General features: G+C 47.2%; 1 protein-coding gene across 1 annotated transcript; it reads left to right on the top strand.

Moving 5' to 3' along the window:
* Positions 1 to 505: 505 nt before the first annotated feature.
* Positions 506 to 24,927, top strand: bbox1 (butyrobetaine (gamma), 2-oxoglutarate dioxygenase (gamma-butyrobetaine hydroxylase) 1). Its single transcript, XM_066700786.1, has 8 exons — positions 506 to 623; positions 2,010 to 2,543; positions 3,344 to 3,458; positions 19,036 to 19,234; positions 21,840 to 21,945; positions 22,180 to 22,376; positions 22,623 to 22,789; positions 23,097 to 24,927. Exons 2-8 carry the CDS (start codon positions 2,157 to 2,159, stop codon positions 23,255 to 23,257), a joined length of 1,332 nt encoding a protein of 443 aa, XP_066556883.1. The 5' UTR covers positions 506 to 623; positions 2,010 to 2,156; the 3' UTR covers positions 23,258 to 24,927.
* The last annotated feature ends 1,917 nt before the right edge of the window (positions 24,928 to 26,844 follow it).

The raw sequence follows: 26,844 nt of genomic DNA, 5'->3' as shown, positions 1-26,844 counted from the left end.
TGTTTTATGCCTTGAACTGCACTGTATTTTTGCATTTGTATTGCACTTATATTGTGTAAGTCGCCCTGGATAAGGGCGTCTGCTAAGAAATAAATAATACATGCATGCATGTGCACACACACATATGTACATACATGCGAACCATTTTTCTACATTCGGGCAATGTGTCTATTCTAGATTTCTAAAATATAAACACACACATCCTTTCTCTCTATGTATAGACTCGTATGCAAACACATATTTATACAGTGTGCTCAATGCATCAACCAGGTGAACACATGAAATATGTATATGTTTGTATGTACACATAGCTGGCAAGGCTTATATTTCCACGCAGTTTATTATCATCATTGGGGTGAACAGTGTGCTTCTCGAGTGTTATCTCCTTGCAGCAGTGCTCAGATAAAGAAAAAAAAGATACATACACACTTTCCTCTGCATTTAATTTCACTTTCAGTCTGTCTGATAAATGATGACCTCACACCGATTGCGTCATGAGCGCAGCCCCCAGACACTCTGCGACCTTTCACCTACTTCCCTCCGCCGGCTCCGGGTGACGCGTCCTTGCGTTTCAATAAAGCTGATTCAAAACGCAGCGATGTGCGCTCGCTCCCTGGCAGCAGGTAATCTTGTTACTTTGTGTCTGTGATTGTCCGCGTTATTGTGAGAGCCTGTGTTACTGTGTGTCTGTGTGCAGTAGCGCTGAGACGGGACACTAACTTTGAGACATTATTATGAAACCGCAGCGTACAGGAACATTGCGCTGCGGAGCGACCGGACAGGGCAGTGTCGTCCTCCTGCTGTTTTACAGTTGTTGTTTGTCTTTTAAATATGACTATTTATTAAACCACCCTCTCTTTAGTAGTGACGTCATTACAGAGGAAAGAGAAGTGCTGTTGATACCTGATCACAAACACGTGACTTTAAGTTTCAGTTGTTGCTATAAAGTAGCAGTGCAGTTCACCCGGATCGCTCATTTATAAAGGAAATAGGATCGTTTCATACTCTCTAAAGCTGAATAAATGAATACATGGTAATACAAGTACATGAAGTACAGCAATGGACAATATGTCATACTCGAGAGAGTTGTATTTATAGCGGTTTATAGTGTAGTATTTATTTGGGAAGTTGTCCAGATCCTCATATCTGCTCTTTGCTCCAGTTCTTGGGTTTCGTTGCTGCTGCCAGGTGCTCTGGAGCCAGAAGACAGGGAGGGAGGTGGACGACTTTCGGGCTGAACTGAAAGTGTTACTTTACTGGATCAACATGTGCAATCATGGCAAAAGTCGTGGGCATTCCTGTGATATTAATAACAACAAATATACATCTAGAAATCGTCATAATATTTCTAATGGCTTTAACCAAAAGGTACTTAATTACAGACCAGCTGGAGGATGGATTATTTCCAATAGTTTCACTGTTTAGTGGTGTAAGATTATATATTATATTATATATACACTTGAACTAGGTCATGTTGCATTTAAACCTTCCTCTGTGTCAGTTCTACACTTTCTAATGGATATCACTCCATGAGAAACAGTCCCAAGTAATAAACTGGTATAGGTTACCACCTTTTTGTAGACCTAACCGGTACTGTTTAAGAAATGGAAACAGTATTGCAGTTGGTATCAGTTATTAAACCAAGCAGCAGAGGAATGCTACCCCCCACGCCATGGTGTGCCTACGAGTCCAGTAAACTTGCACTTTGTCCCAGAGATAAGCTCGATCAGTATTTCCATCTTTACCTTTCATGCTGATGTGGAAGTGGATTCCTTCCATCATCACAATGGACTTTTAGAGTGAGCTACTGATGTCGATCATAAATTCAGATTCTTGCCAGTTTAACTACTTCGTTACACCATTGTCTCCTTCTCTGCCAAGTTATCGTCGTCCCCCTCCACCTAATATGAACTCGCTGCACTTCTTGGAAACCTATAAATATAACTCTCTACGTCACCTGTCCATAAAAACATATATAAGCTCTTGGTTTTTCTCTCCATACCACACAGAGTCGCACAGTGCTGTCCTCCTGCCCTGCATCCTGCACTGAGCGTTTGGCAGCCGGTCCCGGGACACGACACCCAGGAGAAGAGCACAAGGGTGTGTGTGAGACCCTCTATTTTTTCTGTCTTTTTCTTCACCTGCACTGTGTTGCCATGTGGACTGGTCTCGCCAGATGCCTCTCTAGAGTGAAGCCGGGCCTCCATGGGCTGCGGCTGCTCCAGAAGGCAACGAGAGCTGGGCATCTACCAGTCCAGGACCCGGTGGCACCGGGGGTGAGCCGCTGGCACCAAACGGCCGCCGCCCCCCTGCCGGAGGGGGTGAATTCCAGGATCCGGCGGGTCCGCGCGCTGGACGGGGAGCGCCTGGTCAGTGTGCAGTGGGAGGACGGGTCGAGCAGCCTCTACCCCTTCGTGTGGCTGAGGGACAACTGCCAGTGTCCACACTGCTTCCTGCGGTCTGCCCGGGCGCGCAGCCTCCTCCTGACCGAGCTGGACGTCGACACGGGCGTGGACAGGGTGCTGCTGACCGAGCCCACCAAGGTAGGGTGCTGAGAGGATGCTGCTGTACACTCCCCCTGTTGGACCAGACCAACTGATGTACGCTTGCTCTTTCTGGATCTGTTTCAATGAGTACTGAAGCTGGTATCAGGGTTTTGGTTCCACCCCGCCACCCTTAACAGTCCGGTGTCATTTATTCTTAGAAACCAATGGAAGTGTCTGATGCGCTTGTGCCATAATTAGGATTTTTGGGAAGGGGAAGCCCATGCTGATTGTATTATGGATAGAGCCTTCTTATTGTAAAGAGTTTCAGAAAAACAAATATTACTTATATAAACTAAATAGTCTTGTTCTTATGTTATTATTATTTTTGAGCAGAAAGCCCTTCCAGAATGACTTATAGTTGTTACAATATAGAGCATTTGTTTATTTGCATCCAGTTACCCATTTATACAGCTGGGTTTATACTGGAGCAATGTACTGCAGCAGGGTTCCCTACCTGGGATTGGACCCCCCACCCTCCTCTCAGGAGCCCAGAGCCCTGACCGCTGCAACACTGCTCTTCCCACAATGAGTTCACCCTTCAGCATGTCACATCTGTGGTTTCTTTCCACAGAACTATGATTCATCCACACTCGCATTTCTTGGGGCAGTTATTCAATTGTTAAAGTGTTAATCACCTCTCGGAAAACACAACCCACATGTGGCAGTCTTTTGCAGGACTGCAGGTCCTGATGCTGTGTCTGAGATTATGACTGGATCGCACACTGGACACCAGTGATTTGCAGAATGGTGTTGCTGAGATTATGATCCGATTTCTCATGTTCCTGTTCGGATCCTAGGTGTCCGTCATCTGGCCCGACCAGCACATCAGTGAATTTGATGCAGATTGGTTGAAGAAGAGATGCTTTTCCCCCTCGGCACGACAGAAGCAGCAAATGGAGCTCTTTCTGAATGGTAGGGACAAACGGCTGTCATTCGCATCATTGAAGCAAAGTCTTTTATTGTCAATAGTTATGATCAGCCTCTTTGGAAATGTGTCACTTCCTTTATGGGGGTTGCTCTGGTGCAGGTCCTGCAGGACCCCCTGTACTTATGGTTTTTGTTCCAACTTGATTACATAATTGAGCTTGTTAGTAAGGATTCAATTAAGCAATCAAGATCTCAGTTGGGACAAAACCCAGCAGAGCAAGGGGTCCTCCAGTTGTGTTAAACTGAGCGGCGCAGTGAATGCGTCAGTCGTAGTGACTCATCTGTACTGTGTCTTAAAGGAACAGGGCTTAGTTTCAAGAAGTAAAACCCACATGGGACGCCCATTGGCAGCAACTGGACTCACACAGTCACCAGGTACATTGCATAGGCCTTGATGACATTGCATTAAAAAACACACACAATAAATAACCCCTGTACATTAACATTCCCTAGAGACACAAAGTGCTGACCCCTGATAGTTTTAATTATACCACCTTGCAACATCTTTCTCCCTCCAGTCCAGCCCCACTGTCTAGACCAGGGGTTCCCAACTCAGCAGGAGCCCCTACCCTGCTGAGCTCTCAATTACTTAATTGAACTTTTAATTGAACAAATTTTCCTTTTAATTATTTTAAACCGTAGGGCTTTTAAGTATAAAATTGTATGAGGAACTTGTCTTTATTAAATAACCAACTTTTTATCAGTTACACCATTTAAAAAGTAAAATGTAAGCAAATTATTAGTTCAATTAAGGGTTCAATTAAGTAATTATGAGCTTGGTTGGAACACAAACCAGCAGGGTGGGGGGTCCTCCAGAAACCCCTGTCTAGACCATTCATACTCCAACACTGGTCTGGCAGAGTCACAGGGTCTGTCGTTCACGTTCACAAAAACTAACATTTAAAAATATGTGAGCAGTGATTATGGGTGCAACATATATTTTGCTTGAGAAATAATCATGTATGAAGTTATTGCCTTTTTAGGATCCCCCCTCCCCATACATGTCTTACGGCACTCTTATTAAAGTCATAACTTGGTCTGGTTTATCTACATCTACGTCTACATTTTGTTAGTCATTACATTTTTTATTTTATTTTTTCATGCACAGTTCTTATATTCTAAGTGTTTGTTTGGGCTGAGTCTCCTGGCTCTAAGTGGACGGCGCTCAGGGCAGTTTTGCTGTCAAAGCCCATGTTTCCATGTGGATCTGGACTTGTCATCACCTTATTAATCATGCTGGCACAGACGAGTCCACATGGGCCAGGTTGCCTTTCTTTCAATCGCTTCTCTATCCCCCCCACTCCCTTCCCAACTCCCAATTATAACCGTAAATGCGAAGACAAATTATTGACGGTTCTTCATTTCCTGGAGGGGAAGATGTGTGTGTAAGCAGCAGAAATCATTCTCCATGTGGCTTGAATTAAGTTTTTTTTTTTTTTTTTTTTTTTTTACCCTTTGTATCAACATTGTCCTCAAACAAAAATAAATATAAAAAAATACGTAATTGATGTCCATTTCAATGAGTGATTACAAGGAATGCAGGACAGCGTGATGTATTGGAATCAGCTGTTTGCGTTGCAGCTCAGACTCTGCTGCGTTGTGTTGTTGCGTTCTGGGCTCTGGGCCCTTAGAGAGGAGGGTTGTGGGTTTTAATCCCAGGTGGGGGACGTTAATGCTGTTGTGCCCTTGAGCGAGGTACTGTACCTGGATTGTTCCAGTAAAAACACAGCTGTACAAACGAGTAATTGTATAAATAATCTGGTGTATTGTAGCAATAGTAGCAAAAGTCGCCCTGGATATGGGTTAAAGGATACTGAGCTACTCAAGGAAGTAACATTTCATAAATTAAATATGTATTTTAGAACTTTCAGCCATGTATTTTTAAGTCCGTGTGCAATGAAGCAAAGCACAGAGTGCTGCTTTTATAATGTCAACAAGTAACGTAAAGTGTTTTGCCAGGGATGTCGGAAACTATTTGGTAATTACAGTGCAACTCAAATCGCAGAGTCTGCGGATGACTGGCTTTGCTTGACTGTAAATCAAACAGGCTGTCAGATGTGGGCTGGATGAGGTAATTGCAGGATTGAATACGGAGGTCTTATTGGCCTCGCTAATTACCCTGAAGGTTTACTGAACAGTTTTGGAAACTCTGGGTTCACCTTGAGACGTGTTTTTCTGAATCTCACGGTCTACACAGCAGCCGTCGAGCTCCTCACAGCTTCCAGGGTTTTGGAAAGATGTCAGTCACAGACACTAGGGCGCTCCGTGGCGCTTCTGATTTGGCTGCACCGCTGAAGGCCTCTATTCGGGGGGCCGGTTGGGCCCTGTGGTCTGCAAATGTCTGGTTGCAATCTGGGCTTTTTCAGTAGCTGACTGACTGGGCTTCCCTCAAGGGTCGGTGCACAACCGAGGGGCTCGGAGCGAGAGAGTGCGGTGCCAGCCCCCCATGCATGACTCCTGGGCTCTGGGCCTGGAGCTGGGGGTGGAAGAGGAAGATGTCCTGTCGATGCACGTGTTGGAGGACACGTGTGGGTTATCGTCATCTCTCCAAAATAAAGTGATGACAGATTCCATGACCATTAAAGTGATTGAAAATCTGCATCCCACTGTCCCTTAGATGTATTTATTAATGTACTTATTGTAGCTAGCAGATAACTGAGATCTAAAGCAGCACTAACGCACTATATCATGATGGCAGACGAAAGGAAAACCAGGCAAGAGCGGAACAGGAGAAGGCGAGAGGAGAGCGAGTGTTTTAAACACGCTGACGGATCAGAGGTTTGCACTGGGTCAGTATATATAGATGAGCCCGTCGAACGCATTACTCATACTTTACTGGAACTGGAAGGCAGTCTGAGTCCAGGGCTTGTAATTCGGCGCTTGATAAATGAGAAACACTTGGTGATTTGGTTATCTTGCTCTCGGCACATATTGTTCTGTTTATTTTATACTCTCCTTTGGGCCAAATCCAATGAGTTGCCTTAAAAACATTAATAAAACTTGTTTTAAGGGATCAGATGGGATACACCGCCCCCCCGCCCATCCTCTGGGGTTGCGCTCTAATGCTTGGTATTTTTCCAGCTCATGTTCAAATGGAAATTAGAAAATATTTCACTTTTCTTTGTTGTGGCTTTTTATTATAACGTTTAAACAATTTATCAGCTTCTGGTTTCACTTAACAATCAGTTCGTGCTCTCGCTGTGATGTGCAGGTCCTGGATGCCAGACGCATTACAGAAGCAAGAGTGATAGACACTGTTGTGTTGAGTGCTTTCAAAGCTCGGCAGGGAAGCAAAGTATGAATCATGTTGATGCTTTTTTTAATATTTTTTTTTTTTATGTGCCGATTAAGCAGACAGCTGTATTCAAACGTACGCATCTTTGCAGCACTTTTTATGAGAGCCTCGATTTTAATTAGGCTTGCGATTTTCTACAAATATCCATAAATTCTCTTCCCAACGCCAGTCAGGTGAAGAGAAGGAGAGTTCAGTTTAATTTCTGCCACTATTAACACCCCTGCGCTCCACACACGGGCGTCATGGTCTGATGCTCTCGAACACAGGCCAATTGAGACTCGTGGCTTCGGGGCTCACGGTGTGAAGAGAAATGATTCAGTGAGTCTGGATGCGGATATATGCGAGGGAATGTTTGTGAAGTGATGGATGTTGTGCACAGAAGCCTCGCAGAGCTGCGGATTTGGACGGAGAACTGGGTTTCCAGACCCGTCCCTCCTTCGCTGCCGTCCTCATGGCTGGCTGTCACTCCTCTGTAGAGACTTCCAGTCCCATTTATCTGTGTGGACGCCGTGATTTATCTCTGTGATGGAGCAAGTCCTTGAGCTGAAGGTTGTGTCCCATCCCCCGTCATGCGATTCCCTCTGAAGGCTGGTTTCTGAGCTAAAGGAGAGCATAAATAAATCCTGACGTGCATCTTGCGTTTTGAATGACAATTGCTTTTTTGTCAGTGTGATGAAGGGGCACGTATTTCCTCCGACATTTCTATTAACCTTCAATTCTGACTGAAGCAACTGTTTTATAAGACTTTCATGCCAGTGGCAGTAAATCTGTCAATTTGTAAAGTGGACAGAAAACAAATCATCTAACCTACTATACTAAACAAATTGGCGGTGTTGTGTATAAATCACTGTGTTGTTTACATAATCTTGCAAACCACAGAGCTCCCTGTCGATGATTTACAATTCCACGAAAACCTGCATCTCCTTCTCTAAGGCGCTTGTGTATGAAACCGCTCGGGACTCGGGGGGTAAAACTCCTGGCAGTCCGAGGACGAAGCACGCGGCTCTGTGGAGAGTTGTGTTCAGCCTCCCCCTCCAGACGCAGGCCAGGCTGATTTAGGGCTGAGGAGAGCACGGTGGAAACGGGCAGCGCGGCCCCCTCGTCTAGCCCGATCGCTCCAGACCCCCGAGCTCTGTCACCCTGCGACTCAAGGAGCTTTCTGTTTGGTTTTAATTGTAAATAATAAAAATACGTTCTCCCGATCTGTAACCTCTCCTCTGCAAATATTCATTACCACACTCACTCACTCACTCACACTCACTCACTCACACTCGCACACACACACTCTGCAGCAGTCGGGGTGCATTTGGCGGAGTATGAGCCTTTTCCCATTGGGTCATAAGGGACCGCGTGCATTTGGCGGTCAGTTTCTTAATGACCTGCACACGCCTCCCTCTTCCATTAATTTTAATGTTTTCTAAGCATTGGGCTCAGGATACCTGGCGCCTTTCAGTTACTGGTGCCAAACTCACGCTAAGCTCCTAGTGCAGGACTTGCGTGTGCATGTTGTATTGCTGAACGCTCCACGTGCCGAAAATCTGCTGCTCCCCTCATGATTAACAGCCTGCGTGTCCCTGAAAATACATTCATTCTCAACGGCGATAAGAGCCGTAATCCTAACGTATGTGATGTAGTTGTAAAGGAGATTTATTAGTTGTAGGATACTGGAAAAGCAGAGCTATAAGTGACGTCCAGCGGCAATCGTCATGATCTGAGCAGCAGACAACTCGGTGTAGCTGTCAGTGTGGGAACATCCATCGTCTGCGTTTATCTGTTCTTCATTTTCCTTGTCCTGGATTTAACTCGAGAATAATACAACGCCCTCAGGGTGGCATTTGACCGGCACCAAGAATGAATGCCAAGGGTCAAGAGAGCCTGCCCTTACGAAGCCGCTTTTCCTACTAAGCTTGCAATGCCTGGTCTGTCCTTTCATCGCTCATGATACAGTAGCACACTGTGCCCCTGAGGGAGGGTATTCCCTTGGCACATTAGACGCCGGATATTGAAACCAGCACAGAACCCATCTGTCCCTGTGTGTTTTTACAAGCTGAGCTGGGCTTTTTGTCAGGTGCACCGGGCGACTTCCTGATCTTGTTTCTTCAGCAGCAAGATGTTCCCACCCCGATTACGCTGCACTCGAGTCTTAGGCTGGGATTAAATCGAAAGCTGAGAGGAAGTGGACTCGAGACGAAGAACTGGATAAAATCAAAACTATGATCCAGATGCCAATAAAAAAAGTACAAACCGGAACTCGGCTGGCTATCAGCAGGTGGGTCGAAGTTTTTATTGAATCGGTTCCTGAGTCTCGAGTCCAGTTCCTTTCACAGCTTTCCCATCTTCCATTGTTGCTTTCTCTGAGGTCTGAAGCCTGTTTGCCGTTATCTAAACGCAAACGCACAAATCCACAGTGTGCTCTTGAAGAACACTTTGATTGTAACCAGCTCATGGTGTCATACAGCAGCCCGTTCCCTACGGAGGAACACGAACTCTTACCTTTTCATGACAGGCTTTTCATTGACTTTTCTGGCTGTGATCCAAACATTAGCTCATGACTTCTGTGAAATTGCGGGCTGAATTTCCTGCCTTGGACAAACCTCATCGCTTCCTTTAAACATTAATAGACTGAAACATTCACTGGCCAAGGACCTGATGAGTTAATGATCCACAGCGTGCCATTTTACCCCTTAAGGTGTTGTTTTTTCCTTCTGTTTATTTGCTATTGGGGCTTTCTCTTCCATTACACGGAGGCTTTTCCAATTTGTTTTGCCGATTTATTATTACGGTGGTTGTTATTCTCTCCGGCTATTTCACCCTGCTGTTTCGTTTGGCCGGATGCTAAAGCTAAGTCCTCTCTGGCAGGGAAGGCCGTTTTAAAGTCTTGTACGGTGCCACGCTAGTAAACTTGTCAGCATGGGTATTCAGAGCAACTTATTGATGGTTTTTATTTCTGAAAAGCGGCCCAGGGCACGCACGCTTTTCTCCATGCTGTCATCCCACACGGGAGAGCGTACTCTGTTTTTTATTTTTTGTTGCTTTTTTTTATGTCTCAGAATTGTGAAAAACATTTTTTTCTGTGGACATTCTTTTTAGTTGAAGTAACGGAGGATGTTCACTATTTGCTTTTTTTGCACATTGGCTTCAAATAAATAATACAGAGACGCATGTTTGTCTCCCCAAATCGTATTTCAGTAACTTTTCTCCCCCCCCCCACCTTAATCCATGCATGTATTAAGGTTTTATGATGCATGTAAATGGTCATGCCAAGGAAGATTAAAGTTCCCAGAGTCAAACAGTCATGATGCTTCTATACAACCGCTATCGATGTAATTGTAGAACTTGCCGAAGTTGTCTCCTGTACACCTGTTTATAATGCACTTACTACGCAAGACTGGATCGTATTCTAGCAAGTGGACACTGATGGTTGTGTGATTGGATTCGTGTCGGATGTTATTCGGGGATACAGGATTTGTTCAGGAGCAGGTCGTGTGGAGTTCCTGAATCTCGAATCTGAGCCAGGACCCCTGTGAGTGCTGATCGATGCTTGACCTTCTCTCCACCCTCTACTGCCTTCGCATGACCGTGTGACAGATCTCCGTTCCTTCGCATGGGTCCTGTGTTCGATTCTGTCGTGATTTAGGAGCGATACTTCAGATCCAACTTTGATCTGGGAAGTTGTGGGACGGCCTGTGAGCCAGAAAAAGCCTGTTTCTCTGCTCCTTCTTGTATCCATAATTGGCACACGGAATTGATTTCCACTCTTTCATTTAATCTGTGAGGCAGAGTGCTGGGGGGAGATTGCGCTGTACAGAAATGATTTGTGAAAATGAACAAATGCACAGAATACGGGGACGTTTGAACCAGATGGCGAGAATGGAGCGCCGACATAGTTTTTCAGTGGCTCTCGCAGAAGAAAGCACTTAAACCGTAAGACATCCTTGATATTGCCTTCTTTTGCACAATCGAGTTACGTGACTTAAGACTTAATTGAATAAGCAACAACAAACAAAGGTGCGCTTGATCAAATGTGCAAATGCCTTTGAAATGGATGATGCAATGCCATGTAAATTATGTCTGTGGCTTCCTTTACACTGTATCAAAAACTGAAGGGTTTGGTGATCTATGTTTTTATTACAAATCCACATTCTCACCGGACTTACTGTAAGTCATAACTGTAAGTAGGAACCAGTGTTGATCACAACGATGCCCGGCGAATTCTGTGCTGCCCCAAAATAAAAAGAGAGTAAAACAGCCATTCCTCTTTTGTCTTTCTGTAAGATAACTCATCCTGTCACCTAGCATCGTCTCATCTCCTGCTTCATCTGATCTCATTTCTCTTGAAGAATGCCTTTTCCAAGAAGATAAGTCTCTGGCCTCCCACGGGGACTCCTAACACTACCGGCAACCTCTAGGATACCTTTATTAAAAACAACCCCACAGCACTTTCCTAGAAGTCCAGCTGCATTTCCTCGGATTGGGATTGTCCTCCCTTTTCCTCTCCGTCAGTTCTCCGCCTCCGTCCAGAGGTACCCATGCGATCCTGCACCGCGGGGAGAGAGTCCTCACTCTCCAGACAGCTGCTGTCACGTCTCGTCTCTGCCTTCATCGCAGTGGCCTTTGTAGCCGATGCCTCTCGATCCGCAGCGCAGCCAGACTGGGGTTCAGAGTCCGAAACCATGTTGTTCACAATACATGCATACAAAAAAAAAAAACTGATTTAAAAATACATCCTTGGGGTGTGTGGTTTTTATGCCTTCATTAATTATTCTGTGGCATGACTGGGAAAAGAAAAACAAACCGAACACACGTCCTGGTTCTGAGCTCTGTAAGCTGGTGTCGTCTGTCCCCTGAAACGTCGCAGTGATTTGTTGCTTTGGTTTCAGATTCTTTCTAATTTTAGTAGCTTTAAAAGTGGCCCCGTTGTGCTGGGGCAGAAGTTATTCCTCGAAGTTAGTGTTCTCGTGTGAAAGTGGACTTTTGACAGGACAGATGTAAGTTTTCACCCCCCCAGCTCTGAGTGACTCGCGTTGGCCGGCCCCTGCTGTGCGAGAGACCATCCTCATGTTCCCTCTGAGTTTTAATATTCCTCTTGTTTCAGCAACAGCTGTTTGTTGTTTGTTGACCGATACTTCTCTAAAAAGACCCCCGGGAGAGAAGTTGGATCTCGGGACGTGCCGTTTCTGTTGCGGCTGCTTCCCTCCGTTTATTTATTTATTTTTAAACGGTTACATCAAGACAGCTGTGTGGAAGTGAGTTGTTTGTGGTTTATGATGTTATCATCTCTGTGTGCAAAATCTCTAAAACATGAATCGTTGCAGAGTCGGACGTATAAGACGAATACAACGAGTCGTGTGTGGAGGTTCTGGAAATTCTTGACCCTGTGTGTAACCCGTAACAATGTCTGAATGGCAAGGGGGGCCTGGCTTGTGTACTCTGCGGTATATCCTCCCAGAGTGCACTCTAAATATTTGTGTTACTGGAGCCGTGGTCTGTGCCAAGGTCTGTCTCCGCAGGAAGGCAATGTCACTCTTATCGTTTCCAGTCCACATTGGCAGAGATCAGATTTGCGGTGTTTGTTTCTAACGCATCCAACATCCACTGCGTTTCCTGGGAGAGGCCAGAATCCACTGCCGACGTGTTTACTCTGACTGAGGTGCTTTTCCACAGAATCGGGCTGATAAAACTCCAGTTGCTGGCACCTCTCGGTCCGATAACCTTCAGAACGGCAGCGCTGAGTAGCTGTAGATCGTGCGCACAGCTGCTGAGATCGGTGTTTTATTTCATCTGTGTGCCTTCAGTGACATTGAGACGTGCTTCACAACCAACACAATCCAAGAGCACATTTTACACATCCGTAGACTCTTCCTCAACTCTCTCTTGGCTGCCGTTTCTTCTATCCTTCATTTGACCGGGAAGTCTTTTTCAAGAGCGACCTGGGGGCCTTCATTTAAGATGGGTCTGTGCAATATTTTATGTGTGGAATGGATTTTCCACTCTACTGCTCTGTCTCGCTTGGCGAGAAGCTGCTGCAAGTGACAGGTTTGCTCGGCCCTGGGTGGGCCCATTTCGTGAAGTCTGTGCCAGACTTTTCCTCGCCTCGGGGAAATGCTAATGGGACGTACACTGGAATTTAAACTATATTTAGGGTGAGGGCCGGGTTAAACATTAAGCAGCGATAAGCCAATGTGTGCATTTTGCATTAACGAATGAGTAACGGAGTCTTAATTATACCCGAGGGAATTCGCTGCGAGGGAATCCTGGCACTGTTGTAAAAGAATACATTTGGCATCTGGCCCCTTGCATCACTGTTGGACTAAAGCTACGAGTACCAGCCTGGGCTGCGCTCATGGATTGTGTGTCCTCCTCCTTTCTGAAGCAGATTAAGCAGCTTGGTCAACATGGTGGCATTGAAATTACTTCCTCCTGAATAACGGCAGCATTTCTGACCAAAGCAGGTGTTGGGAACTTGACACGTCCCTCACTCGCCTTGGACTCAATTGTTTTTAATCCGTTGTTTTGGGACAGGAGGCACTAATGATCTGGGAAGGGTTCCAGCCGGTCGTAAGCACTTCCCTTCATCCACCCCAGCGACTGTAGTGACGTCAAGCGCAGTTTGTACCGGCTCTGGTTACGAGGCCCCCGTGGGGGTGTTTTCTTATCTGGCAGTAGATGTTACCCCTGAAATGAGGTCCAGATGGAGGATGTTCATGTTGAAAGGCCGGCGGTGTTTTCCTCGACGCAGAGACCTACGTCTTGCTGGATTCCCCGGGCGCTCCTGGGATTGTGTGTACAGAACGACCCCTGTGTGTTGCAGACAAAGGGGCCATAGAAATGTGCCGCAGTCCTGCCGTTTCCATTACGCAGAGCTCGGAGCTCCCAATTGTTGCCAGTGGTGGCCGGGTGGCCCTGCTCTGGTCTGACACCCGCGGCTAAAGCAGAGCCTCGAGTTGATGTGCAGCACATGCTTCGAGAAATGGTAGCAGATGCAGTTTGGAAGGAAGAGCATGGGTATCATATTGAAGCATTTTAACGAATTGTAAGAGAGTTGGCTTTCAGTTGTGCTTAACTCTTCACTGCTTTTATGAGTTTTCAGTCATTTTCTTTCAACATTTTAGTGCATGGGCCATTTATTTCCACTTTTACAGACTAACAACCTAAAAGCTTATGTTGTAAATCAATTAATAAATAAGATGCATGTTTATATCCTGTGACATTTTAATTTCTTCGTCGTAAATGTGTGCTTTACCTTATACAAGTGAGTTGTGTGTATTTATGAACTCATTTCCAATCGCTGCATGGTTAATAAACTCATTTATGGTCAGGCCGTGCAACGTGCTTTCCTGATGTCTACAGATCAGACTCTGTCCCACTTTGTTCTCATTCACCGGTAGCTGCCAAGGGTTTACGAGACAGGCCTGCGAGGCCGTCCCAAAGTACACCTACACATGGAATTACAAACATGAGAAAACAAGCGTAAAGGCTCCCTTTCAGGACTCTCTCAGAGTCGCATCTGTTCAGGGTGAGCCGGGCTCGCTTCGTCTTCGTCAAGACCTCTGGACAAGCAGAGGAAAAGCAGAGAAAAAGAAAACACAACGGCGAATCTCAGTTCCTTTCTATGAGTCACCAATGGGCCAATGGGGCAATGATGGGGGGGTAACTGGGCTGCTTTGACCACCAAACACAGGGGCTTTTGTGAACAGCACGAACACTGTTTTCTTTTCATACTCTGTTGAAAAGACAAACCTCGCGGTGGACAGCTGATAGACTTGTCGACCAACACGTTGGGTGTGTTGCGTTTGAAAGCCACCACTGTACGTTCTTGTTGAAGAAAAGCCCTTTAGTTTCCATACTGTCTAAGCCCGGTGGCCCATATGGCCCTTCCCCTGTGGAAATGGCGAACCTGAGCTTAGAGACCTGCAGAGAAATGGGGCCGGGCAGGAGTGCGGCTGGGCGGTTTGGGGCCTCTTGGCACCATCGGGCCTCTCTAGACTTCCTTCTCACGTTTCACTAAGTGAATTGTCATCACCTGTCATTTTCAGGCTTGAGAAACTGCACACAGCGTTAACATAATCGCACGAGAGAAGTACGATCAGACACAAGCCCCTCGCTTCACTGGATCTCAATCCCCGTGTGGAGTTTTTTATGAATGGAAACCTCGCCCGTCTCCGCTCTGCCCCTCGGCTCCCGTTTTTGTCAACACGCTGCTTCACTGCCGTCGAAGTGTTTAATTTTGAATGCAAGGCAGGGTATAAATTATCCTGGCTGAGAATCTCTGCATTTAAAGTATTCAATTACACTTTGGAGAGCAAAGATGTTGCTTTAAAGATAAGTGATGATTATAATCATTATGATGCATACGTGGGGAGATTGTCATTCTGCAAATTTTTAAGGGAAGTGTATTCATGTAAACACAGAGAGAGATATTTTTAAGAAAGACAGACAAACGAGACAATTCAATACATTTTAAAACATGTTCGCAGAAAGCAGTTACTGAGCAAAGTAGTATTCTGCTATCAGAATCCATTCATCTCTACTCGTCCCATTGTGGGAAAGGGTCAAACCTCCAAACGCTTGCTTTCCCGAGGGTCCGTCTTCCTCTCTGAGACCCCCGTACAAGCCGGTGGCTCCGCGAGACGCAGACTGGTTCCAGCTGTCTGCGTCGTGGCTCTGAGCTTCGAGTTTCACATTCTTGCTGCTGGAGGTAAAACTGCAGTGGCTGCAGAAAAGAAACAAAAAACTGAAGTGTGTTGTGTTACACAAATGAGTGCAAAGTGATCCAACTGTAAAGCTGCTCCCTTCAGCGCAGCACAGGAGCCCTGGTGTCTGATCTGTGGAAGTGCCGGACCGGGCAACCGTGCCAGCAGAGCATTGTCGGAAAACTGCCATCAGGAAAATAAAATGAAGGCAATAATTATAATTAAAATAAATGTACGTGCTTTATCAGTTGAGCTAAACCGCATTGAAGGTTTTATTAGCATTTTCTTTGTGTGTGTGTGTAATAAAGATGAAATGGGTGCTTTTAATAGAGTTCTCAACACTTCTGTGGGGAAAAGACAAAAGACAAAAAACAGTCCCTCCCAAAAAAGCACAAGCGCAAATCTCCGAGAGTAACATATTAACAAGGTGAAAGTGTGGAGACCTCAGTGGACGTGTGGGACACACCTGTCTGATCACCAGAGTCCTCCATGTCCCTGTAGGGCCCCTGTAGAGCCCAGCACCCACGAACGAAGCCCGGCACGACTTGCTGAAGCTGCAGTTCAGTCTAACCCATTCCAGGGCGTGTGTTATGCAGAAAATAAGCTGGCAGCCGGCGCTCCTCTAAGCCAGTTGTTTGGTATAATGAGGAGATGATTTCATTTGTTTTGGCACGTCGGCATGTGGGTTTCCTCATCGCTGAGTTTTTTTTTTTTATTTCCCCACGTTTTCCCGGCTCTCCTTCAATCCTATTGCCACCAACTCCTCCGATTCAAAGCCGTTCGCTCCCGTGTTTCAGTTCCTCCACCCATTTAAAATTACTACTTTTGAAAACGCAGCGATCAATTTAAAAATAAATGGATCTGGTCATCTGCTCAGATGTATAGAATGTGCTATTTTAGTTTTGTGAAAGCAGAAATTACCCTCATTATTGGACAGTATCCTCCCCCAGCTGGGCCCTAAAGCGCTGGCAGGACTTCTCCCCAGTGATTGATGGCGGGGACTGATAATATCGAGAACAACCTCATTATTACTGATTTCACTCGTCATTCCCGTCCGAGAGCCAGCGAAGCCAGAGCTGTCAGATTGCTCCCCACGTGTCCGCCGTGGACGGCGGCCAGAGCGTGAGGTAATGCGTGCTCAATCGCCGTGCAGAATCAGTGTGTGACACGACCCGTCCCCTCGGTCCCCTCACTTCCTAAACGCCTGTCCCCCTGAGCCTTAGAAATAAGGGTCCACTCAACAGTGTTGTTTTATTCTATTAATTGACTGATTTATCTTGAACTCTGTCTTGCCCTGCCTGGCTCTTAAAGCCCTCTGTGTCCCAGACTTGAATTTAAAGGAGGTATTTAGAACATTTAATACACATTGTAAACATGTCTGGATATTGACCCCGTGAACACCTGAGGTTTTACTGTACGATCATTATCGTTTAAGATGAAATGCTTAATTAAAATCTCCGGTGGGTGGCCAGCTGGTCGACTCATGCCTCGCGGTGTCAGATCGGCCGTGATGGGAGAGTCTGACGTCAGTTGCTGTTTATGGTCAAATGTATTGTACTGTAAGAATCCGCTTCAACGCACACCAGCATTGAGATGGTGCACACGTTGTTTTAATATACAAGAGAGGGGTCTGTAGTCAGCGCTCCTAGAAGAACAAATAATCAGACCCAGAGACCCAGTGTCACATGTTGGAGAGATGTTGTGTTGAATTTGTAGTGTACAAAACAAGGGGACAGAGGAGCGTTCATGGCTGGCATGCAGTGGGCCGGTCCCGCGCCAATTTCACCCTCAAATGCTTGATTGGATGCTTGTTTTGTTCTCATCTGCGAGCTTTTAACGAAAGACAGGATTGCAATGGGGAAAGCAAATCACACACAGCGCTCTCTTGCCCTGCAGTGAATGCTGTAGTCAAAGCAAGCCAAACACATTTGTTTTGAGTTGTTCAATAAATATATAAATGACTTTAGGAAGTATATTCACCCCCCTTGGACTCGTTCACATTCTGTTGTGTTGCGACTGGAATTAGTGATGCCTTTCACTTAAACTTAAAAATATTCAAACATCATTTGGCCTGATGGTTTTAATCAATGGTTTACCCATTCGAATTCTTAATAATACACAGAAGAAGGAGTATAGAGGGGGTCAGCTGGTGGTCAGAACAGCATCTAAAGGAGAGAAATGTTCTTGGCAAATTTATTGTCCTTTAAAGCCGGGGTCTGTGGCTTAAACTGCCACTTCAGCATCGCTGCAGATTAGTGGAAAAGAGGGTGTTATCGAGAGAGCGCCAAGTTTCCTCTGCTAGCGCCGCACATCGCTGGAGCGTTTGGAAGTGATGGATGTCGGCCTCAACGCCAGCCAAATCGACAAGCCAGTGGCGGGAGAGTTGCCGTAAATACTGACGGGAAAGATATGCAATGTAGATGTGTTTTTGACGTTCGGAGCCCCATGTGTTTTAACTTTATCCCTCTCTCTGGAAAATCATTCCTTTTAAGAGCCTGGATAGTGTTATTAATCAGTCCAATGAGGCGTAGGGGTGTAATCTCTCTAACTCGGAGCGAAGATGGAGCTGAAAACAAAGTAAATTAGTGCCACTGAGAGTCCGGTGATGTGACTCCTGTGGAAACTTCTCACCGGGGGCTTGGAGGGACAGCATGGCAATAAATCTGCTCCTAATGTTATTGGGGCCTTTATCACAATTTCAGTTTTCAGTGACGCAGATCATTTCTGACACACGCTGTTTTAACGGCACAGAAGGGTCTATATCACCGGATCTCTAATCTCTGCTGACCGAGCCGAGCCGAACCCAAGCCATGCGTCTGTACACCGTGCCGGGCCTGCGATGGGGGGGCGGGCGTCGGTGAGCGATGGTTTTGGGGCTGAAGAGAAACCCAGAGCGTTATTGTTTTGTTTCACAAACGCTCGGTAGCAGAAACATCAGACATCCGCAGCCTGTCCCCAGCCAGTGGATCTGAAATGTGCAGAGCAGCTGTGTTGTGAGGATCCTTCTGAGAAAGAATTTATGGGAAAGTAATTTAGAGAGCAGAGAAAAAAGGAAAGGGAGAAAAAAATAAATGAAAAAGGGCTCAGAGATTTTCCACTGCTGTCAGTGGGATCTCTGTGGTTCCCTCTTATGCAACTCGAGGACCCCGGGTGTGTAGCTCTACGCAGGACCAATGCGAGGCCCCGGCTAATTGGAAACACACTTGCGTTATATAAAGATCTCCTGGCTGTTTTCTGGGGGTTTTGCTACTGTCAAAACGGTTCTCTTAACCAGAAGACGTCATTGCTAACCTTCACTTCCTGGTGCGGTGTGTCGGGCTGTCAGGACACGCAGAGTTGCCTGTCGGTTTATACTACTGTGCAGATTAAATGCTTGCAACCCAATTAAGGAGGAAGAAAAAACAGTCATTAGGATGCCTGAATTATCTGCTTTTAACATCCCGCTGCTGGAATTGAGCCCATTCTCATTGCAGGAGTCTGGGATTCGTTTGCTCCCAAGTTCGCGATCCTTTCAGGTGTCAGGACTTAAACTGTGCCCAGTATAATGTTTTTCTCTAACTCTCTGTTCCCACAGACCGGCACTACTGGGGCTCCGAGCTGCAGATTCCTACCGCCAGCTTCGAGGAGGTGCTGACGGACGACAAGGCTGCCTATGCCTGGCTGGCCGCCCTGCGCAGGGTGGGCATCGTGTACTTGAAGGGGGCCCCTGTGGAGCAGGGCCAGGTGGCCCGGCTGAGCGAGAGGATCGGCTATCTGCGGCTCACTTTCTACGGGTGAGACTTCATCCCTCTGTCTCTCTGTTTTTATGTCTGTGTGTCTCTCTTTATGTCTGTCTCTCTGTTTCTCTCCATCACCACTTCATCATCAAACCACGGCTCAGCACGGCGTGAGTGGAGAAGCGTGGTCGCAGTGTGTGCGTTACTGTTGACTGAAGCCTATCCGCCGTTTCTTCACAGATGTGTCCAGGTTAGTTGAGAAACCACAGGCCTGGAGAAGCCAAGTGAAAATGTCTCGGGTCAACAGAGAAAGGGAGGATTAAAAATGATGTCAAAAGAGCACTGCAGTGTGTTAAACTGCACTCAGTAATGGGACTGTTATCAGCCCCGAAGACTCTGAAGAGATCCAGCCAGGCGCTCTGTTTCTCATCTTGTCTTCCTGTCGAGGCACACATTCCTCGGTGCTCCCAGGACGGGCGGTGAGCTCAGCCCCCGCTCGGCCCTCGCTCGGCCCGGCACATAAGAGGTGAGGGCACGTCTTCCTGACAGTTTCTGTAAGAGAGAGATCTGCCTCCTCTGCTCAGGGAAGAATCCCAGCAATGATGATAAAGAGTTTGTCGGCTGACAGAGGCCAGATGAATGTTGGAGGGAAAACTGAGGAGAGAAAAGGTATAGCACCCCCCCACCCTGTATAAACCGGCGCTCACGTGGCCCTGATGGACAGAGTGAGGAGAGACGATGACCCTGTAGCCTTAAATAACGACCACAGTGGCTGCCGTCTCAGTCACTGGCGGCTGAACGAAGGTTGCGTGAGGGGAGGAGAGATGCCACCGCACTTCGCACTTCTCTTTCCTCTTTCCTCTCATGCTTTTAATCGCCCCCCCACCCTCTCCAGAATAGCCGAGAGGTTTAAAAGCAGGAGAAGAGGACTTGGCACGGAGGGAGCATTCTTTCCAGATTAGGACACCAGATGCACAGGGCAGCGCTCGATCTCTCCGGAGAGAGAGCGGCCAAACGAGAGGGAGAGATCAGAGGAGCGTGCGCCGGGATCTCTAACACTGTAAACCACAACAACAAACCTTAATAGAAACGGATAAAAATGTCAATAAAAACCTCTTGAACACAGAAGCTGAGATGCTCTGGATCAGGGGAGGAATAGAACTAGATGAGAAAGACCTAGGAGTCTACGTGGACTCCTCACTTTCTCCATCCAAACAATGTGGGGAAGCAATAAGAAAGGCAAACAGGATGTTAGGGTATATTGTCAAAAGTGTAGAATTGAGAACAAGGGCAGTGATGTTCAGACTGTACAATGCACTAGTTAGAGCTCATCTGGATACTGTGGACAGTTCTGGGCTCCACACTTCAAGAAAGATATCGCTGCTCTAGAGGCAGTTCAGAGGAGAGCAACCAGACTTATTCCAGGTCTGAAGGGAAAGTCCTACTGAGAGACTGAGGACCTGAACCTTTTCACCCTGGAACAGAGGAGACTGCGTGGGGACTTGATCCAAGTCTTCAAAATCATGAACAGCATGGACCACATCAAACCAGAGGAGCTTTTCCAGATCAGCAGGGACACACGCACCCGGGACACAAATGGAAATTGGGCTTCAAGGCATTCAAGACAGAAAACAGGAGACACTTCTTCACACAGAGAGGCGTCACAATCTGAACAAACTCCCCAGCGATGTGGCTGAAGAGACAATTTGGGAACATTCAAAAACAGACTGGATAGGATCCTTGATCACTTAGTTATTAATGGACACCAAACGAGCATGATGGGGCGAATGGGCTCCTCTCGTCTGTAAACTTTCTTATGCCCCGTAGACGTCCTCTCTCTGTCAGCGGGGCCCGTATCCCAACCACTGTGCCATCCAGATGTTTCCCTGGTTTGAGCGGGTCTGGGGTAACCCGCGGCTGTGGAGACCCCGAGATCCGGGGGGTGCGCTCTGCTGGGCTGCGCTGCCTCGCGCTTGTGTGTCTGTACAGAAGAGAGACGGGTCTTTTTTTCTGCAGCTTCAGACAAGCCTTTCCCTGCAGGCCGGCAGCTGTTCTCTTTCAATTCACACGTCATCGATCTATTAAAATACATGTATGAATAACAATATCGTCAGTAAATGCCTGCCTTCTGCCCTTGATGAGTCCGAGAGCCCAGTATCGGCTCAGCAGGGCCACCAAAGTCTGGACCATCTTGACCATCAGCGCCCTCTTGTGGTTACAGACGGAGCTTCAGGGAAACTGATATTTTCACTGCACAGCCGGCCTGCTATCCTATACAGTGTGCGATCCGTTTAGGTTTCTTCTCCTGAGGTCCCGTGAGCAGCACTGGCGACCGGACCTTATATCCCTCTGAAGTCTGAGACGGCGCCGCCTGCAGGTCCAGCCCCCCCCCCGTCCTCCGAGCGTCACGGAGATTTTGTTTTTTGTTCACGAGCAGTTCGTCACCTCTGTCAAGCATCTGATTCGCCCAGTGTGGCGCCTTCGACAGGCATTATGACTCTTCCCAGTCTATAATAACTGAACTCAGAATCGTGTGAAATGAAACGTTTTGTCAGCTGCTCCTGCAGTGTCTCTCTTTGGGCATCTGCTGACCTGACTGACACACCTGGTGATCAAGCGGAGCGCAGGCGAGTCTCCTGACCTCTCCATCTTCTCTCCTCAGACACACCTGGCAGGTGCAGGACAAGGCCGATGCCAACAACGTGGCCTACACCTCCGGGAAGCTGAGCCTCCACACCGACTACCCCGCCCTGCACTACCCCCCCGGGGTAAGAGCACCAGCCCGGCCCCATGCCTCCCGTAGCGGAGATCTGTCCCCCCCATTCACAGTATTTATAGCCTGTAAGCGTCTGCCGGGGTGTGTGTCGTCTGTTGGACCCCCAAGACTATAAATAAATTGTAGACCCGTGCACAGTTACCGACTCCCCCCAGTCTGCTCCACACACGGACCCGCGGGTGCAGGTGGCGAGGGTAACGGTGTCCTCCCGTGTCTCTGTATTCAGGTCCAGTTCCTGCACTGCATCAGGCAGGCCCAGGCGGGCGGAGAGAGCGAGGTGGTGGATGGGTTCCACGCCGCCAACCGCCTGAGGGCTGAGAACCCGGAGGCCTTCCGCATCCTGACCTCACTGCGGGTCGACTTCACCGACACCGGCGCCGACTACTGCGACTTCAGCGTGCAGTCCAAGAACCGCATCATCGAGTGAGCGGCCTGACCTGCACCGCCGCACACTGAGCACAGGACAACACACACATGCACACACACACACGGCACTGGACACCAAACAAAGTCTGAAGTGATGCCCGCCTAGTGACCCTCCTCACCCTCATGTGCAGGAGATGTTTTTCATGTGGTTAATGCTGCCTTCCTGTGTTATATTTTATTAGTGCTAGCAGTTTATTACAAGGCGTTCCCTGATCCCACCTGTGCTCTCCTCCTCCTCCTCAGTGTTGACTGTGACGGCCAGGTCGTCCGGATCAACTACAACAACGCGACGCGCGACTCGGTTCTGGACGTGCCTCTGGACCAGGTCCAGCCCTTCTACTCGGCGCTGAAGGCCTTCGTGGAGCTCATGTGCCGCCCGGAGAGCACGGTCACTTACCACATGAAGCCAGGTGGGTCCCGGTCCGCTGCCTCAGAACCGCGTCGAGAATCGCACGGGTCTCCTCTGTGTTCGTTTTAAGTTTTCTTCTTGTAAATTGATTTTTCTAAAGTGAACAGAAGCAACACATTGATGTCATTTGCCAGTGCTTATCCTTTGGTCTTATCTGTGCTTTTTATTTTTAATGCTGGAAATACGTTTGTTAATAACACTTTAATGAGGGATGAAGGTGTGCTTTTTGTCTTGAGCACGGTGTTTTCCAGTTGTAATCTGGTATTTGTCTTGCTGTCTGTGTGCGTGTGTGTCTGTGTGGGTTGCAGGCGACGTGGTGACCTTCGATAACTGGAGGTTGCTCCACGGCCGCCGCAGCTACGTCTCGGGTCCCGGCGACAAGAGGCACCTGGAGGGGGCATACCTGGATTGGGACGAGGTGATGTCCCGCCTGCGGATCCTGGAAAGAGCCATCCGCGGGGAGAGCTAGAGAGAGCCGTGACAACCATGCATCACCAGCGCCGGCCGACACAGACCCCCACCACAGGACTCGCACTGGACCCCCGCGCCTCCCCTGCCCCTCTCCTCCACACACCAACCAGTAGAGGTTTGCTGTTCTGCCTCTTCATTGGGCCCTCGTCCGTCTCGTCTCTGGATCGAGAAGCGGCTTCCAGGCGCCCCGAGGGAGTGGGGACCCCCCCCACACTGCCTCACCCTGAACCGGCAGAAAGCCTAGTCGTATTTATTTGTGTTTTATTTAATAAATCCTACAGTAATAGGGCATTAGCTCAGATGCAAATATCAATGCAGTGAACAGTAACGATTCTTACTACATGAAACATTAGTACCTCCATCAACCATTCATAAATCCATTGGGTCTCATTTTTACATTTAATAGTCACAATCAGGGTAATGAACTGAACTACAGGCATCATTCTGGCCATAGTAAGCAAAGCTTCGAAATACTGCACACGTTTTACACATGTTTTACACGCGTGTTTTTGTGTAATTCTATAAACAACGCAACAGAGCCAAGGCCGGGGCTTGTTTGTTGTCTGTTGTGAATGAATGCCAGTGACAGACAGGGATACAGACTTTATTTTGAGAACCCCAGACATTATAGTAGAGTATCAATCAATCAATCTTTTTGTATTTCTATAGCACCCTTTCACAGTCAGGCGGACATCCTTGAGTCTTAATGCTTGTTTGGCGATTTGGCTTCTCATGACACGTTTCTGGTTTCCGTCTCCCCGCTGCGTTACCCAGGCAGGATTTGCTGCCTCTATTTGCAGCTGCAGTGCGTTGATTGTGCGTCGCCGCAGGACGGGTCCCGTCCGCTGGTCTCTCACGGGTCCGTGGGCTGCAGGTGATGTCACTGAGGTCGGGTTTCGCCTTCACATCAGACGTCTCAGATTCCAGTTGTAGATTATTTTTTAAACACACAGATGAAAAGACTCATCGCTGTTAAAAGGGTATAAAAGCTGATTCTGATTCTGTAACATTTTGTTAAAAATAAATATATCAAAGACATATTTTGCAGTTTTGTGCAAAGCTGTTGTGTGTGTTTCACAGGAAGATATATACACACATACACATACCCAAAGAGTACCTGGAAACGCAAAAATTGGAAATGCATTTGCGTGCTTTTAACAGGACTGACGAGAATAGTTTTAAAGGATGAAATAGATCAATGGAAAGTCTGGGGGTGCGTCTGTCCTGTCGGTCACACTTCACAACAGGTCTCACAAACAGTGTATTCACAAAGTTAGCACACTGACAAATGCATAATTACACTGTTCTTATGAGTAACTAAGATGTAGTTACTGAGTACCTACTATGTTAATACACTGTAATTTGTGAGACCTATTGTAAAGTGTGACCCATTCATTTGCTGCTTATACTGTAAAATTTGTTGTCTTTTCTTTCTTTTTTAAATCTGGCACATCAATGCAATAAGAATAGAGATTTAAGTTAAATAAGCTGAAGCAAACTGTAATGCAACCTGTTTTTAAATGGGATTCTCAAACCGAATTACCTGCTGACTGAAAGAACTGATGATTTGCTTCTTGTTCTTCTATTTATTGGTCTGTAGAAATAATGATTTATATTTTGGTTACATTCTGTGTGTGTTGCCTGTTTCAATAAAATAGATAAATCATCCCTGCCGTGGGCCGATCTATTCCCAACCTCAAGGCTCAGCTGCCTGCCTCTCTGTCTCGTTCCCTCTGTTTTATTTCTGGTCTCACACTGAGCAGCGCCCCCTGGCGTCGGTCCTGAGCGCTGGCTGGAGGTCTGGAGAGATGGGGGGGCTCTCGGTCAGGACGCCAAAGCAATCAGTACAACATGCCAAACGACAAACAAGCGAGCAGCACCGCAAACCGCAGCGTGTTGACGGACACGTCCGTGTATTTCAGCGGGATCGGGGGATTGGACGGCTCTGACAGCCCTGAGCAGGGATTCTGGATTCGACTCCCAGACACTGGAGCACAAGCGTGATGGTAATGTAGTGTGGGTCGGATTTGGGTAACTGTTGGAGTAACGGGATTTATTGTCACCCAAATCAGCTTTGCAACAAAGATAAGTGCCTGTAAACGTGTATCAGGTATTCACAAGCTTAAATCATTTGCATAAGGATATTACATTAATGATTTTGCAATAAATATTGATCGAAGAAGGACAAGAAAGTGTCCAATCGAGAGGAGGCCATTCGCCCCAACGTGCTCGTTTGGTGTCCATTAATAACTAAGTGATCAAGGATCCTATCCAGTCTGTTTTTGAATGATCCCAAATTGTCTCTTCAGCCACATCGCTGGGGAGTTTGTTCAGATTGTGACGCCTCTCTGTGTGAAGAAGTGTCTCCTGTTTTCTGTCTTGAATGCCTTGAAGCCCAATTTCCATTTGTGTCCCGGGTGCGTGTGTCCCTGCTGATCTGGAAAAGCTCCTCTGGTTTGATGTGGTCGATGCCTTTCATGATTTTGAAGACTTGGATCAAGTCCCCACGTAGTCTCCTCTGTTCCTGGGTGAAAAGGTTCAGGTCCTCAGTCTCTCAGTAGGACATTCCCTTCAGACCTGGAATAAGTCTGGTTGCTCTCCTCTGAACTGCCTCTAGAGCAGCGATATCTTTCTTGAAGTTGTTACAGTGACGGGGACTGGCTTTCTCCTCCCTCCCTCAGTCAGCTGTAATTGCCATATCCTGCCACATGATGGCGCTCCTGCAACGTGTCCGTGTGAGAAACGGGAGCAGATTTCAACTGGGTGAAAATGGGACACAAGTGGATTCTTACAAAGTCCGATACTTGTGCCGAACCTTGTGGGGGGGTAGGGACAGCTAGACGAAGTGTCCAGGCTGTAATTAATGATCTTCGATATCTTCTCCCCACTCCCCCAAAGTAAAGTCGTGTCTGTTGACTCAGGGCTGGATCGTTTCAGCTTTATCAGCCAACGCTGTTCCTGTTCGTTATGAAAACCCACGATTACCTGCTAATTACCCCGCCGGCAGTGTGTAATATTTAACCCGTGTGTTTGGACAGTGTGTGAATGAATGTGATGTGAACGCAGTCGTGTCTGTAGACCAGCGCCACTGAACAAGTTCACTTCTGACACCATTGTCTGTCGGATCCGCCTGCCAGTAAAAGAGGCGGCCATGGGGAGGGAGAGGGAGTGTGTTTGCACTTCCTGCCACTGACATGTAAAGCAAAGTTTTCTGGAAAGATTACAGATGAGGTTTTGAGAGTCTGCTGTCAGTTCATGACCAGCCCTGTTCCCTCATCGATGTCATATTGATCATTCCTGAAGCCGCTCCCTCCAGCTCAGGGTAGGAAACACAAGCTGCTATCAGATCAGCGCTTGTGACTGAGTTGTCCTCCAGTGCAAAGCTCTCTCTTGCTCCCCGTTATGCTTTTTATACACAGACTGTCTGTGGTTTGATGCGTCGTCCCATTCAGAAAGTGTTCCAACAAAATGTTTTCAAAACCGCCACCGGTCTGGAGTTGGTCGAGTTAACTTCACACAGAAAGGGGAATTAATAAAGCAGCGGCTGTGTTTATTGTAGCGCAGTGGACCGGAGAAAAGGAACTT

The sequence above is a fragment of the Amia ocellicauda genome, chromosome 4 (genome assembly GCF_036373705.1).
Source record: "Amia ocellicauda isolate fAmiCal2 chromosome 4, fAmiCal2.hap1, whole genome shotgun sequence".
Lineage (NCBI taxonomy): Eukaryota > Metazoa > Chordata > Actinopteri > Amiiformes > Amiidae > Amia > Amia ocellicauda.
The sequence above is the reverse complement of the archived record's forward strand: the minus strand, read 5'-3'. Positions and strand labels throughout refer to the sequence as shown.

Bases quoted from the DNA above. Each gene is read 5' to 3' on its own strand.
- bbox1 (XM_066700786.1), top strand. From the start codon at position 2,157: ATGTGGACTGGTCTCGCCAGATGCCTCTCTAGAGTGAAGCCGGGCCTC. The intron at 19,235-21,839 runs GTGAGACTTCAT...TTCTCTCCTCAG, and splicing joins CTGCGGCTCACTTTCTACGG to ACACACCTGGCAGGTGCAGG. The intron at 21,946-22,179 runs GTAAGAGCACCA...CTCTGTATTCAG, and splicing joins CCCTGCACTACCCCCCCGGG to GTCCAGTTCCTGCACTGCAT.